At 25.3% G+C, this 12,528-nt stretch overlaps 3 protein-coding genes across 8 annotated transcripts; 2 read left to right on the plus strand and 1 right to left on the minus strand.

The window, feature by feature from the left end:
• The first annotated feature begins 81 nt into the window (after positions 1-81).
• Positions 82-853, plus strand: LOC132920075 (E3 ubiquitin-protein ligase PPP1R11). The gene has a single exon (XM_060982132.1). It carries the CDS (start codon positions 354-356, stop codon positions 690-692), a length of 339 nt encoding a protein of 112 aa, XP_060838115.1. The 5' UTR covers positions 82-353; the 3' UTR covers positions 693-853.
• A 1,306-nt stretch (positions 854-2,159) lies between these two features.
• On the minus strand, positions 2,160-7,651 carry LOC132920072 (folylpolyglutamate synthase, mitochondrial). Of its 3 annotated transcripts, none has more exons than XM_060982125.1 (9): positions 7,516-7,651; positions 5,823-5,903; positions 5,450-5,713; positions 5,107-5,243; positions 4,828-5,011; positions 4,572-4,719; positions 3,979-4,210; positions 3,595-3,734; positions 2,160-2,503 (listed from the first exon to the last, which is right to left on the minus strand). In XM_060982125.1, exons 1-9 carry the CDS (start codon positions 7,636-7,638, stop codon positions 2,283-2,285), a joined length of 1,530 nt encoding a protein of 509 aa, XP_060838108.1. In that variant the 5' UTR covers positions 7,639-7,651; the 3' UTR covers positions 2,160-2,282. The 3 variants fall into 3 exon arrangements, with proteins under 3 accessions (XP_060838108.1, XP_060838106.1, XP_060838107.1); XM_060982123.1 differs by having other exon boundaries at positions 5,450-5,696; positions 5,803-5,903; XM_060982124.1 differs by having other exon boundaries at positions 4,572-4,715; positions 4,824-5,011; positions 5,450-5,696; positions 5,803-5,903.
• A 366-nt stretch (positions 7,652-8,017) lies between these two features.
• LOC132920073 (histone-lysine N-methyltransferase SMYD3) lies at positions 8,018-11,749 on the plus strand. Of its 4 annotated transcripts, none has more exons than XM_060982129.1 (10): positions 8,018-8,157; positions 8,250-8,414; positions 8,853-9,024; positions 9,115-9,184; positions 9,247-9,374; positions 9,691-9,867; positions 9,937-10,128; positions 10,199-10,319; positions 10,414-10,576; positions 10,958-11,749. In XM_060982129.1, the coding sequence occupies exons 2-10, from the start codon at positions 8,299-8,301 to the stop codon at positions 11,160-11,162; spliced, it is 1,344 nt and encodes a 447-aa protein (XP_060838112.1). In that variant the 5' UTR covers positions 8,018-8,157; positions 8,250-8,298; the 3' UTR covers positions 11,163-11,749. The 4 variants fall into 4 exon arrangements, with proteins under 4 accessions (XP_060838112.1, XP_060838113.1, XP_060838109.1 ...); XM_060982130.1 differs by having other exon boundaries at positions 8,020-8,157; positions 8,253-8,414; XM_060982126.1 differs by having other exon boundaries at positions 8,021-8,161.
• Positions 11,750-12,528: the final 779 nt, after the last annotated feature.

A 12,528-nucleotide genomic window follows, 5' to 3' on the forward strand; every position in this document is an offset into this window, starting at 1 on the left:
TCCGTAACCAAAAAAAAAATTACGTCGTATATTGAACGAGAAGTGATAACGTGGTATTTATAACGTCCGAATTTTGTTTACATAAAACAATAATCATTAATCAGATAATTTATTTAATAATAGATGTGTTATAGTTTAATCTTTGAGCCTTCAGTCTTGTTTATTATGCATTAATTATGCAAATATTCAAGCGTTTTTAAAGCTTCATCCTTCATCGCATTTCATAAAATAGTAACGTTAGTTTAATGTCAGTTACTGCCGTTGCTGGTTGTATTATAACTTATAAACTTGTCACATATGAAATTAATCGACTAACCATCTAGTTTGTTACTTAATTTGAATAACTAAATTAAATGGAAGAGACTAATGCAGCATTCCATAGTAGTACAACATTGGTGTTACGCCCACAAGTAAATGATGGTCAAGTAGTACATTTAAAATTAAAGAAACCCAAAAAGAGTCATAAACAGGTTAGTTGGGATGCACACACTGTTGACAATGAGCACTTGAACAAGAAAAAGAGCAAATGTTGTTGTATTTACGAAAAACCAAAAAAATTTGGAGAGCCCGATACAGACGAAAGCAATGACAGCGACAATGATGAATGTGCCAGTTGTGTGGGTAGTAAAAAAACGCATCAACTGCACAAGGAAGAGAACAAAGTCGAAGAACCTAAAGAAGATAGTTGTTAAAATACATTTTAACATATCTTTGTATTAATTGTAAACTTGTATGTATAAAACTATTTAACCGTACAATTTTCTTTTTTTTATTTATGACTACAAGTCTACAACCACCTATTTGTTTGAATAATAATATTTATTTTTCTAATTAAATGTTTGTTGGAATGCAATTACTTTTAATTTATATTTTATTAATTAATTTAATATATATACTAGATACAAACTATTTTATAGCTGTATCTTGTTACATTTTAATTCAACAAATATAATCAGGATGGTAAATCAAAATAGTAAAGAACCGATTTCTCTATGATGTACATATTTCAATTCTATGTTAAAATGATAAGGTATTACATTTGAAATGAAATCAGGTAACTCAGGATACACGTATTTTGTAAAATTTGTATTATCAGTAAAGCAAATTGTTTAATTTGATGCGATAAAGTGATAATTGGTCATCAAATGATTGTTAATCTAGATTAAAGCATTCAACTAAAACCAATAGCAAGAATATAAGTAATTTCAACAATGTTAGTCACAAAAGCGACCACTGTCAGTGTCAAAAGACATTTTAATTAGTTAGCAAGCTATAAAGTGATACTAAAATTCAATGTGTATAGTGATTAGAAACTACACAGGCACACAATAAGACTAATTAGAATACTTATTTATCATTATTGTCATAATTGGATTACAATTGACAAATAGCATAACTTAGTAAATACATTATTTTTAATCACATATTATTTTGTTGTATTAAACACCAATTTTTAAACAACAGATAAAACTAAATAAGTGTTCCTTACTACTTTTTGCAAGTGTTTAATATTATAACTATTGTACTCATAACATTACTCTTTTTCAAACTGTGTCAACATCACTTCCATATCAAAAACTGAATAGATATATATTTTAGACTCAGCTAGCAAATCATTTATGATTGATATTTGGCATAAACACATTATGATTGTATTATCTATTATGTACTATGTACACCAGTTAAAGTTATTATTTTGGATTATGAAATATACATTTTAAAACAAAATTAAAAAAAACAATTCCAGTTTAAATACACTTTTTACAATTCTATTTTTAAATGGTAATAAAAGCTTACAATGTATTTGAGCATTTTTAATTTTATTATAACCCAAGATTATATATAAAATTATTAATTATATAAATTTCCCAAGACAGAAGATAAATATAATATAAACAAAATAGAAACTAAGCTCTCGAAAATATTAAAATAAAATATAATATACAGTATGTTAATTAACTGGAAAGAATTATGATCTCTCTTTTTAAAAGATTAACAGAAAAATTGTTTAGAAAATATTGAAGAAACATTATTATTGAATTTCCAATTGATGAACACAACTGTATTTTGTTGTGTCTTAGAATAGAATAAGTATTTATGTAATCACGTGAATAATTAAATAGTACAATTTATAACTTAGATAAACAAAAAAATAACAATATTAGTAGTTTAAAATATAATAATAATTCAAACATATCGCTTAATTCTAATTATAAAATGTTTACATTTGATTAATAATAACTAATATTCTGTTGAATTGGTTCATTTATAATATATATGTATCATGATTGAAGAACCTCTAAAACTCCTCCAACAAGTTTTAATGAACCAGTTACTAAAACTTGAAAGTTTATATTTTTTTCAGAAGAGCTACAAATTTTAACATGCTCAACAGTTTCATGGATAGAATTAAATACTTCTACATCACAAATATCTATACAATTTTTCATATTATGACATTTGGCTAATTCTTCTTCATAATTGAAATTCATATCAACAGTATCTGAAATAAATAATAATAATAACAAAAATATATGTACGTTGTTGAATTTTCTAGAGTTTAATACACCTATGTGAATTTTTAATATATGTACTTTGTAATAAATATTATATAATTGAATGTTTAGTAATTATATAATATGCAATTCAGTATTAATGTATCAGAGGCAACCTAATAAAAATTAAGTCAATTTGATACTGACAATCGTTAAGCCAAGTTATTAATAAGACTATTATAAACAAAAATATAATTAATATTGTATTATGTAGAAAACTCTAGAAAAATATATAATTAGTATAAACAAATTATACTATTTTATTTAACAGTTATTTTTAATTTATTCCTAAGCCATCAGTGCTGCAACTATCGGGGGTGCTAGGAATACAAAAAACCCCCGGGTCCCATATTAATTCATAACAATAGGCCCGTGTCCGAAATTCTGATTTTTGGAATTTTTAAATGTAATCAAAGACGATAGTTTCGAGTACTTAGATTTTTCACAATATTTAAGGAGTATCCTGTAGTGAAAACAACATTAGTTATAATATATAGAGAGCATATATTATTTCAGAAAAATTACCTGATTCACATTTTGCTTTGGAACATGAAACATATATGTTTTCAATTAAAAAAATAAAGTTGGTATCACCATATAATACTCCTTAAATGTTGTGAAAATCAAAAATATTGTCTATAATTACATTTCAAAATTCAAAAAATCAGAATTTAAGCATAAAAATGGGGTAAACATGCTTAAAAAATCACCTTGTGTAATGACATTTATAACAACAATACTATATGCACAAAAAAATAATGGTTTACGAAACATATTTTCATATTAATAGTTTTATACAAAACATCAATGAGAGAAAAATCAATAGACTGTTTTTAGGAGCTGCAGGTCATTTTCCTCCTCACCCATCTGTGTACAATAATGTATGTAGCCACAAACAGCAAGTTATTTTTTTTTAAGAATCTATTAGGTATTTAGGTTTTTGGATACATGGGCCCTATAATATTAGATTGCACACCCACCAATATATACCAAGTTGCAGCACTGTAAGCCTTAATATAGTATAATTAAAAATACATACCTGGACGACGATTATTAATCAATGTAACTATTGGACATAACAAAACTAAATCTATTTTGTTTTCAGAAAATAGTATATTTAAAAATGTAGAGTAATCTCTTAATGCTGTGACATTGAATATTAAAATATTTTTTTTATTCCTGAAAATAAAAATAAAATTAAATAATGATATTTAATGCAATAATGCATTTTTATATTCCTTCATAATGTTAGTTGATAATATTTAAACAATTCGATAGGATTAAAGTATAAATACAAATTTATTTGAATTCAACAAAAAATTAGTAATCATCACTAAACAGTATACTGAATTAACCAAGTATTTATAAGTTGAGTTAGTATAAAAAATATGTTACTATTTTACTTTTTGTTATTTAAACTTACAATTGTGACTTCGAATTCGAACAAATATTTTGATACCATTTACTACATAACTGGATACTCTCGATTGTATGGGCTCCATCCAAGAAATATGATAAATTAGGTGTTATGTTTAATACTTGATTGCGACCATGCCACTTAACATCCCTTAATGCTTGTTTATCTTGTTTATTAATTTCCCAGATTGGAGCTTGTTTCATACCACTTGGCCCAATTTTGCATTCTTTTAACCAGTCTAGAACAAATTCCAAATAGTTATTAACATATTTTATTGATCTTCTTTTAATCATAAATAAAATAAATTTTTATGTAACATTAAGATTTATAGATTATATTTACAGATTATAAATCTGTTTGGAATTTAAAAATACTCCCTTCTATTGATTATTAAATAATTTATATTAATAGCTCCTTAATTTTTTAAATCTATTCCAATTATTAAATACTATTTAGATTTATTTAGAAGGGAAATATTTTTTCTGATTCACTTTATCATCACCTACTGGCTACTTATTAAGATGAAACAAACTTAATTATTATTTTAGAAACTTGATAGTAATTAATATAACATTTATAAAAAAATACATAGTTCTAACCATATTTATTGTTACGATTAATCCATGCATTAGCCAGTTGAATAGCAAGTGAAGCATTTATCTCTTGTGCTGTACTTAAAACTCCTAATTCTGAAGTATTTTCATACCAATTGTACTTGTTGAATGGCGGAGCTTCCAATAATGCTGTCTAAAATTATAGCAAGTAAATATAAAATTAATATCAAACTCAATGTCTGTTAATTTAAATAAATAAAAATTTATTATAGTACATATGTAATTAACATAATCTACTTGCCTGCTTTTCAACACTACGTTCAATTAATATTTGATGTGTTTCTATAGGTTGATCATTAGCGACAATTGTTACAGAATTTGGCTTCATAATTCCACTTTTTTGCCAAGCAATTTCTTGTAAAGTATTCCCTAGTACAGTTGTATGATCAAATCCTAGTGATGAAATTCCAACAACTGATGTTTTTCTATAATTATTAATGTATTATTTTCCCAAAATAGTAACATTAAAATATTAAATAAATAATCAATATTTAAGTAATAATTAACTCATAAAACCCACCTTAATATATTTGTACAATCATATTCACCACCAATTCCAGTTTCTATGATTGCAACATCAACTTTTTCATTAACAAACATTGTATATGCCATAACAGTCAAAAACATGAAATAAGCTGGTAGTTCTTCTTCATTGCTCTAAAATAATAAAAAGATTTAATCTATAAAATAATAAAAACAAATTTTCTCGCAAATATCATTAATATAATATAATTAAAATAAGTTAATGATATGATTTAGTCTGTAGGTTTTTTTTGCTTACAATTCAAAGAAAATTTAATTTACTAGCAAACAATATTTAAAATAATTTTTTACACAAAAATAAATTTAAAAAAAACACTTACTTTTTTTGATAATAGTTTATTGTAAACACTCCAAAAATAAAACACAAACTTATCATCAGAAATTACTTTTCCATTAATTCTAAATCTTTCCTTGACAGAGATTAAATGTGGAGAGGTAAATAAGCCAATACGATAACCTTTATGCAACAACAATTGTTCACAAAAAACACATGTGGATCCTTTTCCTTTCGTCCCAGCAACATGAATGACTGAAAGCTGGTCCAAATCTTCATAACTTACACCGCATCTATTTTCATTTATAGCCTTCATCAGAACAATTTACATTAGCTACCAACACCAAGTTAAATCTACTAAATTGTACTTAAACATTTTTAATAGTTTTAACTAATTACCTATTTAAAAATGTGTTCACCTGTCCTAATTTCAAATTTCCTGGATGTCGGGTTAACTTGGAAGTAAAGCTTTGCAAAGAGTTCAACATTTTGACTGCATCCTATAAAAATTTTAAATTTAAATTATATCATTAATATTTATTTTAAAAAACATGTAGTTTAATACTCAATAAATTTAGTAAGCTAAACGTAATAGATAGTTGGTTCTCAACTATTCAACTATGATTGCTTAAATTGAAATAATACATTTACTATTTTCCTTAGCTACAATATAGCCGTTACATATGAATACAATTCTGGAAACTTTAAAAATCTCCAACATATAAAATCATAGTTCTTTTAATAAATATCCCTTAGATCAATAATAAATGCCTTACTATATATTAGTAATTAATAATCCAACCTCAAAACTAAAACTGAATGTAATGTTCATCCCCAAACATCCCATCTAAATTTTACTAATTACACACTAAAAAATTACATTTTTGTTGAGCTTAAAAAAAAAACTAGATAAACTTAAGCATTATGGGTATACTTATATTTTCCCTGTTGAATAATATCAATAGATATTTTCTCTACTCGTGTTATTTAATTTTACCAAGTACTATAATTAAATTTGCTTATTGTATTAATAATTTGGTTTGTAGATTTATCAAAAAAATAAAATCTAAATAACAATATGTTATTTAAAAGTCTATCAATAACTTTTTTTTTTATTTGTCATATGAAAATAACTGGTAAAAAAATATATACAAAAATTTGCTTCCATATAAAATGTTAAAAGATAAAACAAGCTTAATAAAATATTATAAAAACTACTATATTTTATACAACATATATTTATATATATTTTATATTTTTATGCATAAAGATCTAATATTTAACTATTGATAATTCAATGATATTTTGTTGTTCAATTTTGTAATCTACTGATTAACAAAATATATTTGAAAACGAACATTGTACTAATATAAATATAAATGGAACAATTATAACTTTGACAAAGTTTAAAAGCCATATAAAATGTATCCAACATAGCACTATACTTGATGTGCAGCAATTCAATTTAATGAAAATTATCATGTACATTGAAAAAGACACACAAATTAGGTTTAGGCAGTTTAATTTATAAGGGTGTAAAATCAAATTCAACAATACTGTTGAAGATATTTAGAAATTTAAACAATTAACAATTTCAAAAAATTGTAATATTTTATTTTTATTTTAACAAGTTGTGGGGATTTAATATTTGTATGAAATAATATTATAATTCTATTAATGCTTTCAAAATAAACAGATACCCATCATCTCCATTCCGAAGTAACAATGAAGTAAAAAAAAAAGAATACTTAAATTTAGCAGATGTATTGATAAAATATTAATAATATTATATTGTACACAAGGACATGGTGGTTATTTAATCTATTGTGTGGTTATAGAGAAAAGTCTCCAACAGGTGTCATACTTATCATTTGACATTTAAGTAATCATATTAATGATGTGATATATGTAAATATAATATATGCGTGCGTGTGTGTATGATCGTGTGTACGGTGCGAATGTGACAAATACGAAACATATATATATTATATAATATATATACTATTTGCGACTAAAATATCACGACATCACGTGCTAGTGTGCTACCCACATCCGTAGCGTACACATAACAATATAATGTTAAAATGAAATACAAAAATTGATTTTTCTTACGTCGTACGAATTCGAACCAATGTCATTATTGTTAATACTCATTTTTCTCCTTTTGATAGCACCAGAAATGTTCAAACAGATACTTTTCAAAAGCTTGCAATTATTGACGCACGCCGTGGACATTATACGCAACACTGTATTATATTTTATGATGTACTTAACAGAAATCTGGAGTAGTAATAGTAATAATAACAGGAAGTATAATGTTATATTGCGAAATAAATAATGAGATTCATTCGACAGATGCTCTTGAATCAATGCGAATTGCGTTATAAAAAAGGGCGGGACTCGTTATAGGTTATGGAACTAAATTATGTTATTTACTTAGGTAAATATATCTCTAAAATGTATTAACGGCTGATACATTGCGCCTTTTGAGTTTCGTCATTTTAGGAAACCACGGTACGTCGATCGGAGTATTAGATTATTATTATCATCATCATCATCACTCATCGCGTACCTATATATAATTATATAATATATATCCATATTTATTTTTGTACGGGGACATCGGAGTGTCGGACATCGTCGCCTCGTCTGGTGTGCGACTGTGCAATATAGCAATATATTCTATTATTTTAGTTATAGGTATTACCACAGAGGCGAGAACCGACAAAGTGTATTGACGAGTTGCTCAACACGGTCGGTATGTTATAACATTGTATATTACACTTTGAACATAACAGTTTTTATACGATCTTGACATTCAAATGCCATTATTACTATTTGTTTAGTAGGTATACGCAAGGCTTGTTGTAGTTGTTGTACGCCGATCGATCGACTATGGACAAAAAAAGAAAATTCTTTAGAAAAGGCGATACGATTCTAACTGATAAACCGTTCGTTCACGCACTAAAGTCGACGTTCAAAAATGAAAAATGTGATTATTGCTATTCCGAGTAAGTACTAAGTATATTATCTTATACTGGGATGCTAAGATTTTCAAAATAAAACTTAAAGATAAATGTTTACTATATGTTTATATAGTCTATATTTAATACTACCTTTCCCATATTTACTGCCGCTCCTAAGTAAAAACAAATTATCCATTTTATAAAAAATGTATATTAATTATTAGTTTTTTTAAACAACCTTTTATAAAGGAAAATTATTATCAATACAAAAATAACATTATTAATAGGTATATTTTTTCATTATTTTAATTTTATAAAATACTGGACATCATGACATTTCACTGAGAAATAAGACAATCCAGGTGTTGTATAATAGTATCTGAGCACCCTACTGCATACCAAATACGCTACTTACGAATAATAATACTCTTTTAATATATATTATACTTATAATAATTCCATCATTGTGTAATTAAATTTTAGGGATACTCTATCTAGATGTTCAGGGTGTCAATACATCCTTTACTGTAACCGCACATGCCAGAAGCTGTCCTGGACTGAGCATAAACGAGAATGTGCTAGAATGAAAAAGATTTATCCTAAAATACTGCCAGATGCTGCACGGATTATGTCGAAAATACTTATCAAGCTTAAGGTTGTAATATATGTTCACAAATAAAATATATATTATTAATAAAAACTACAAAAGTATTCAAAAATATCTATTTTATAATATATTATGTAGAGTGGAGGAAGTACAGAAAAAGGTTATTACACATCTAATCGTTACAGAACATTCAAGGATCTTATGTCACGTAATATAATTTATTCACTTAATCAATTATAGTTCATAACTCAGTAATATGTACTATTTTAGATTATCCTAGTTTAAAAGATGATACCCATCGATTAGAACATTTCTCTACACTATATGAAGTGTTAAAAGAGTACATGGGTGAAGCAAATCTTCCTAATGCTGTTGAATTACTTGGAATTTATGGTCGGGTGAGTAAAATCAAAATTTTTCGAGAGTTAGTAAATTACGAAACAACATAATGTACAAGTTAATATGTTAGTGATTGTTGATATGACAAATATTAAGAAAAAAAAATGTTATTTTTATATTTCATCAAATTGTAAGTAGTATACTTTCATGTTTTGTCTATTCATTTCGTTTATAATTTTTTTTTTTTTTTTTTGTATGTGTGTGTTTTGTATTTATTTTGTATGCCTGTATACAGTGTATAGTTTGTTGTACTTATATTAATTTTCAAAGTTTGTTGATTTGAAATAATAATTAAAGAATTCTTTCTGTTTATAGATGTGCATTAATGCATTCAATATATTGGACGATAATTTGAACACTATCGGAACTGGAATATATTTAGCGGCTTCCGTGATAAATCATTCATGTGTACCTAACGCAACTGCAACATTTGATGGTACTACATTAAGAATTGGTGCTATAACGGATATCGAACATACTGATCCAGAATTGGTAACCAATAATACTAATTTTAATATATTTAAAGTTATTACTAACTATAAATATCAAACAAAATTTTAGCATGTATTTATATCATATTTGGAACTTATGCAAACTACTTCAGAAAGACGAAGTGAATTACAAAACAATTATTACTTTTTATGCGAATGCAAACGTTGTATAACAAATTATGAGCAAAATTTTGTCAACTCAATGATTTGTGGAAATTCTGATTGTCAGGCTGCAGTTCCTATGAAAAACAATCATAAAGAGGCATGTTTTATTTTAATTAATCTACTCATAAAAAAATATGAAAATATTTATATATTTGCACAATTTTTAGATTTTGGATTCAATTAGTTGTTCAAAGTGTTTGGAAAAAATCAGTGAAGATAAAATTAAAACCTTTTATGATGTAACTGATTTCACTGAATTTCAATTAAATAGAATGAAAGATATTGGTTGTATCCTTTTTATAATTGATTTATTGTTTATTTACTCATTTTATGTAATTGTTTGTATAAAACAAGTGTGAAAAGATTCCATTGATTATTTTAGATCTTGATGTTTGTAAAATGTGTCTAGAAAAACAAAATGGTATTTTTCATCCAAACAACATTAACCATGTTAAGATATTAGATTTAGCTTTTGAAAGTGCCATAAAAATGGAACAATGGAAAGAAAGTTTGAAGTATGGAATTCTTTTGATCGATGGATATAGGTACATAATTATTTCATTAATTTAATAACAAAGTTAAAGTATAGATGTATACTTTATTCACATTAACAATTTGACATATAATAAAACATAAAACATTGAAAACTATAAAAAAAAAAAATTATTCATATTATATAATCTTATAACTTTAAACACAATTAGTTAGTTTTAAAAAACTTTAACAATGATAAAATCAATAAGTTTCTTTAGTATATTAAAGCAAAAAGTAACTTTTGATGTGTTCAAATGGTTGTTTAGAATATTATTTATTTTAAGATTAGTCTTATTTGTTAAAATGCATTATTATTTATTAACTCATCACAATTTATATCATTTAAAAAAAAATAGTTTTAGTGATTTATGGTTCAAAATTTATATTTTCAGGGTTTATTATGGTGAATGTCATCCATCTTTGGGTATTCTATACATGAAATTATTTAAATTATGTTCCATTGTTGAAAATGCTGAATCAGCTGTGAAGTACTTGAAAAAAGGAATGTCCATCTTAAAAGTCACACATGGAGAAGATCATAGCTTATATAAAAATGAAGTTGTTCCATATTATAAAGAATTAATTCAGTATTTTTAATTAAAATTAAATTTTTAATTCTTCAAAGTTACTAGCGCCTAGCGATTCGTGTGTTTTTTAAGATTTTAAATATTTATTTTACGTTAACGCGTGTTGTCATTATTGTTATCATTATTGCTTACTTTGTAACCAAAATATACTCGTACCCTGTTTCTAGTCAAAATTAATTTGATAATTTTTTTACTTTCATTCATGCTTTCATTACACCATTTTAGATAATGGTACGCACAATTGACAAATAGTGTAAAATGACTAAAGTTACGCTTTCTGGCTTCTGCATCTAATTTATAATTGTAATTATTAGTCAGTATTCTAAGTACTGTTCATGTTATTAAAATGTAAATTAATCTTCTTCTTGTCTTGTATTATAAAACGTTTAAGTTGCGGCCTGTTGTCAAACCTAACCTGGCAAAAAATTGTGAATTACAATATCTTTAGATTTAGATTTTTTTAGCCCCGACTGGTTATCCGTACTGCTGTCTCGTTGTCAAAACCATAACTATTATTATTTATTTTTTTATAATATTGTTATAGAATATATTATTATTATTTCGTTATGTTTATTATATAATATACTATTATTATTATTCTTGTTTTCTTTTTTCTTTTATTATTATAATATACGTAAATGAGATCAGTGTTCAACTTTAACATTATCCACCCACCTGGGAGTTGCTTTTTTTCCCTGATGATAACTGACTATTTAATTTAAATGTTAAAATTCGACTTTTTACTTTTTTTCTCCTTCAATACATCAGACTTTCTACGTCAGAAGGTATGACAATCCGGGTAATTGGTCAAATAGGTATCCAAATGTATCTGTTTTTCCGAAAATAAGTGCATTACACTAGTTTTATAATAAAATATAAATATATTATATTATAATACATAAATTATCTTAATAGTAAAAATATCACAAAATATACTGCATATGCATTAATCAAATAGTCAAATGATATAAAATAGTATGTTTTTATAAATAAAGTTACACACAATAAAATAAAATATTAAAGAATTTGCTAAAAATTTAGAAAAACGTTTTTGTTAATAGAAAATTTTATCTTATTTTCTAATAAAATAAATCCGTTTTTCTAAAGTAAATGCATTACACTTTACGTGGTTACATCTCAGATTAGATTAAATTTAATCTATTCTGTGGTTACACTACATGATTTACGAACTACAAATATATAGTGTTAAATTATTATATATTTTCTTTGGTACTAATTAACATTTTTGAACTGGAGTTTTGCAAATTTATATAAGGTTCATAATAAAATGCATACTTGTAAGTACCTATATTATATCTGTATTAGTAATTTCTATTATAAACTTCAAAACTTGGATTAATTAATAATAAGTAATA

Source organism: Rhopalosiphum padi, chromosome 2, assembly GCF_020882245.1.
Source record: "Rhopalosiphum padi isolate XX-2018 chromosome 2, ASM2088224v1, whole genome shotgun sequence".
Lineage (NCBI taxonomy): Eukaryota > Metazoa > Arthropoda > Insecta > Hemiptera > Aphididae > Rhopalosiphum > Rhopalosiphum padi.

Bases quoted from the DNA above. Each gene is read 5' to 3' on its own strand.
- LOC132920075 (XM_060982132.1), top strand. From the start codon at position 354: ATGGAAGAGACTAATGCAGCATTCCATAGTAGTACAACATTGGTGTTA.
- LOC132920072 (XM_060982123.1), bottom strand. From the start codon at position 7,638: ATGTCCACGGCGTGCGTCAATAATTGCAAGCTTTTGAAAAGTATCTGT. The intron at 5,697-5,802 runs GTAATTAGTTAA...AAATGAAAATAG, and splicing joins GTGAACACATTTTTAAATAG to ATGCGGTGTAAGTTATGAAG. The intron at 3,735-3,978 runs GTAAGTTTAAAT...TTTTATTTTCAG, and splicing joins TCGAATTCGAAGTCACAATT to GAATAAAAAAAATATTTTAA.
- LOC132920073 (XM_060982129.1), top strand. From the start codon at position 8,299: ATGGACAAAAAAAGAAAATTCTTTAGAAAAGGCGATACGATTCTAACT. The intron at 8,415-8,852 runs GTAAGTACTAAG...ATTAAATTTTAG, and splicing joins TGTGATTATTGCTATTCCGA to GGATACTCTATCTAGATGTT. The intron at 9,868-9,936 runs GTAACCAATAAT...ACAAAATTTTAG, and splicing joins AACATACTGATCCAGAATTG to CATGTATTTATATCATATTT.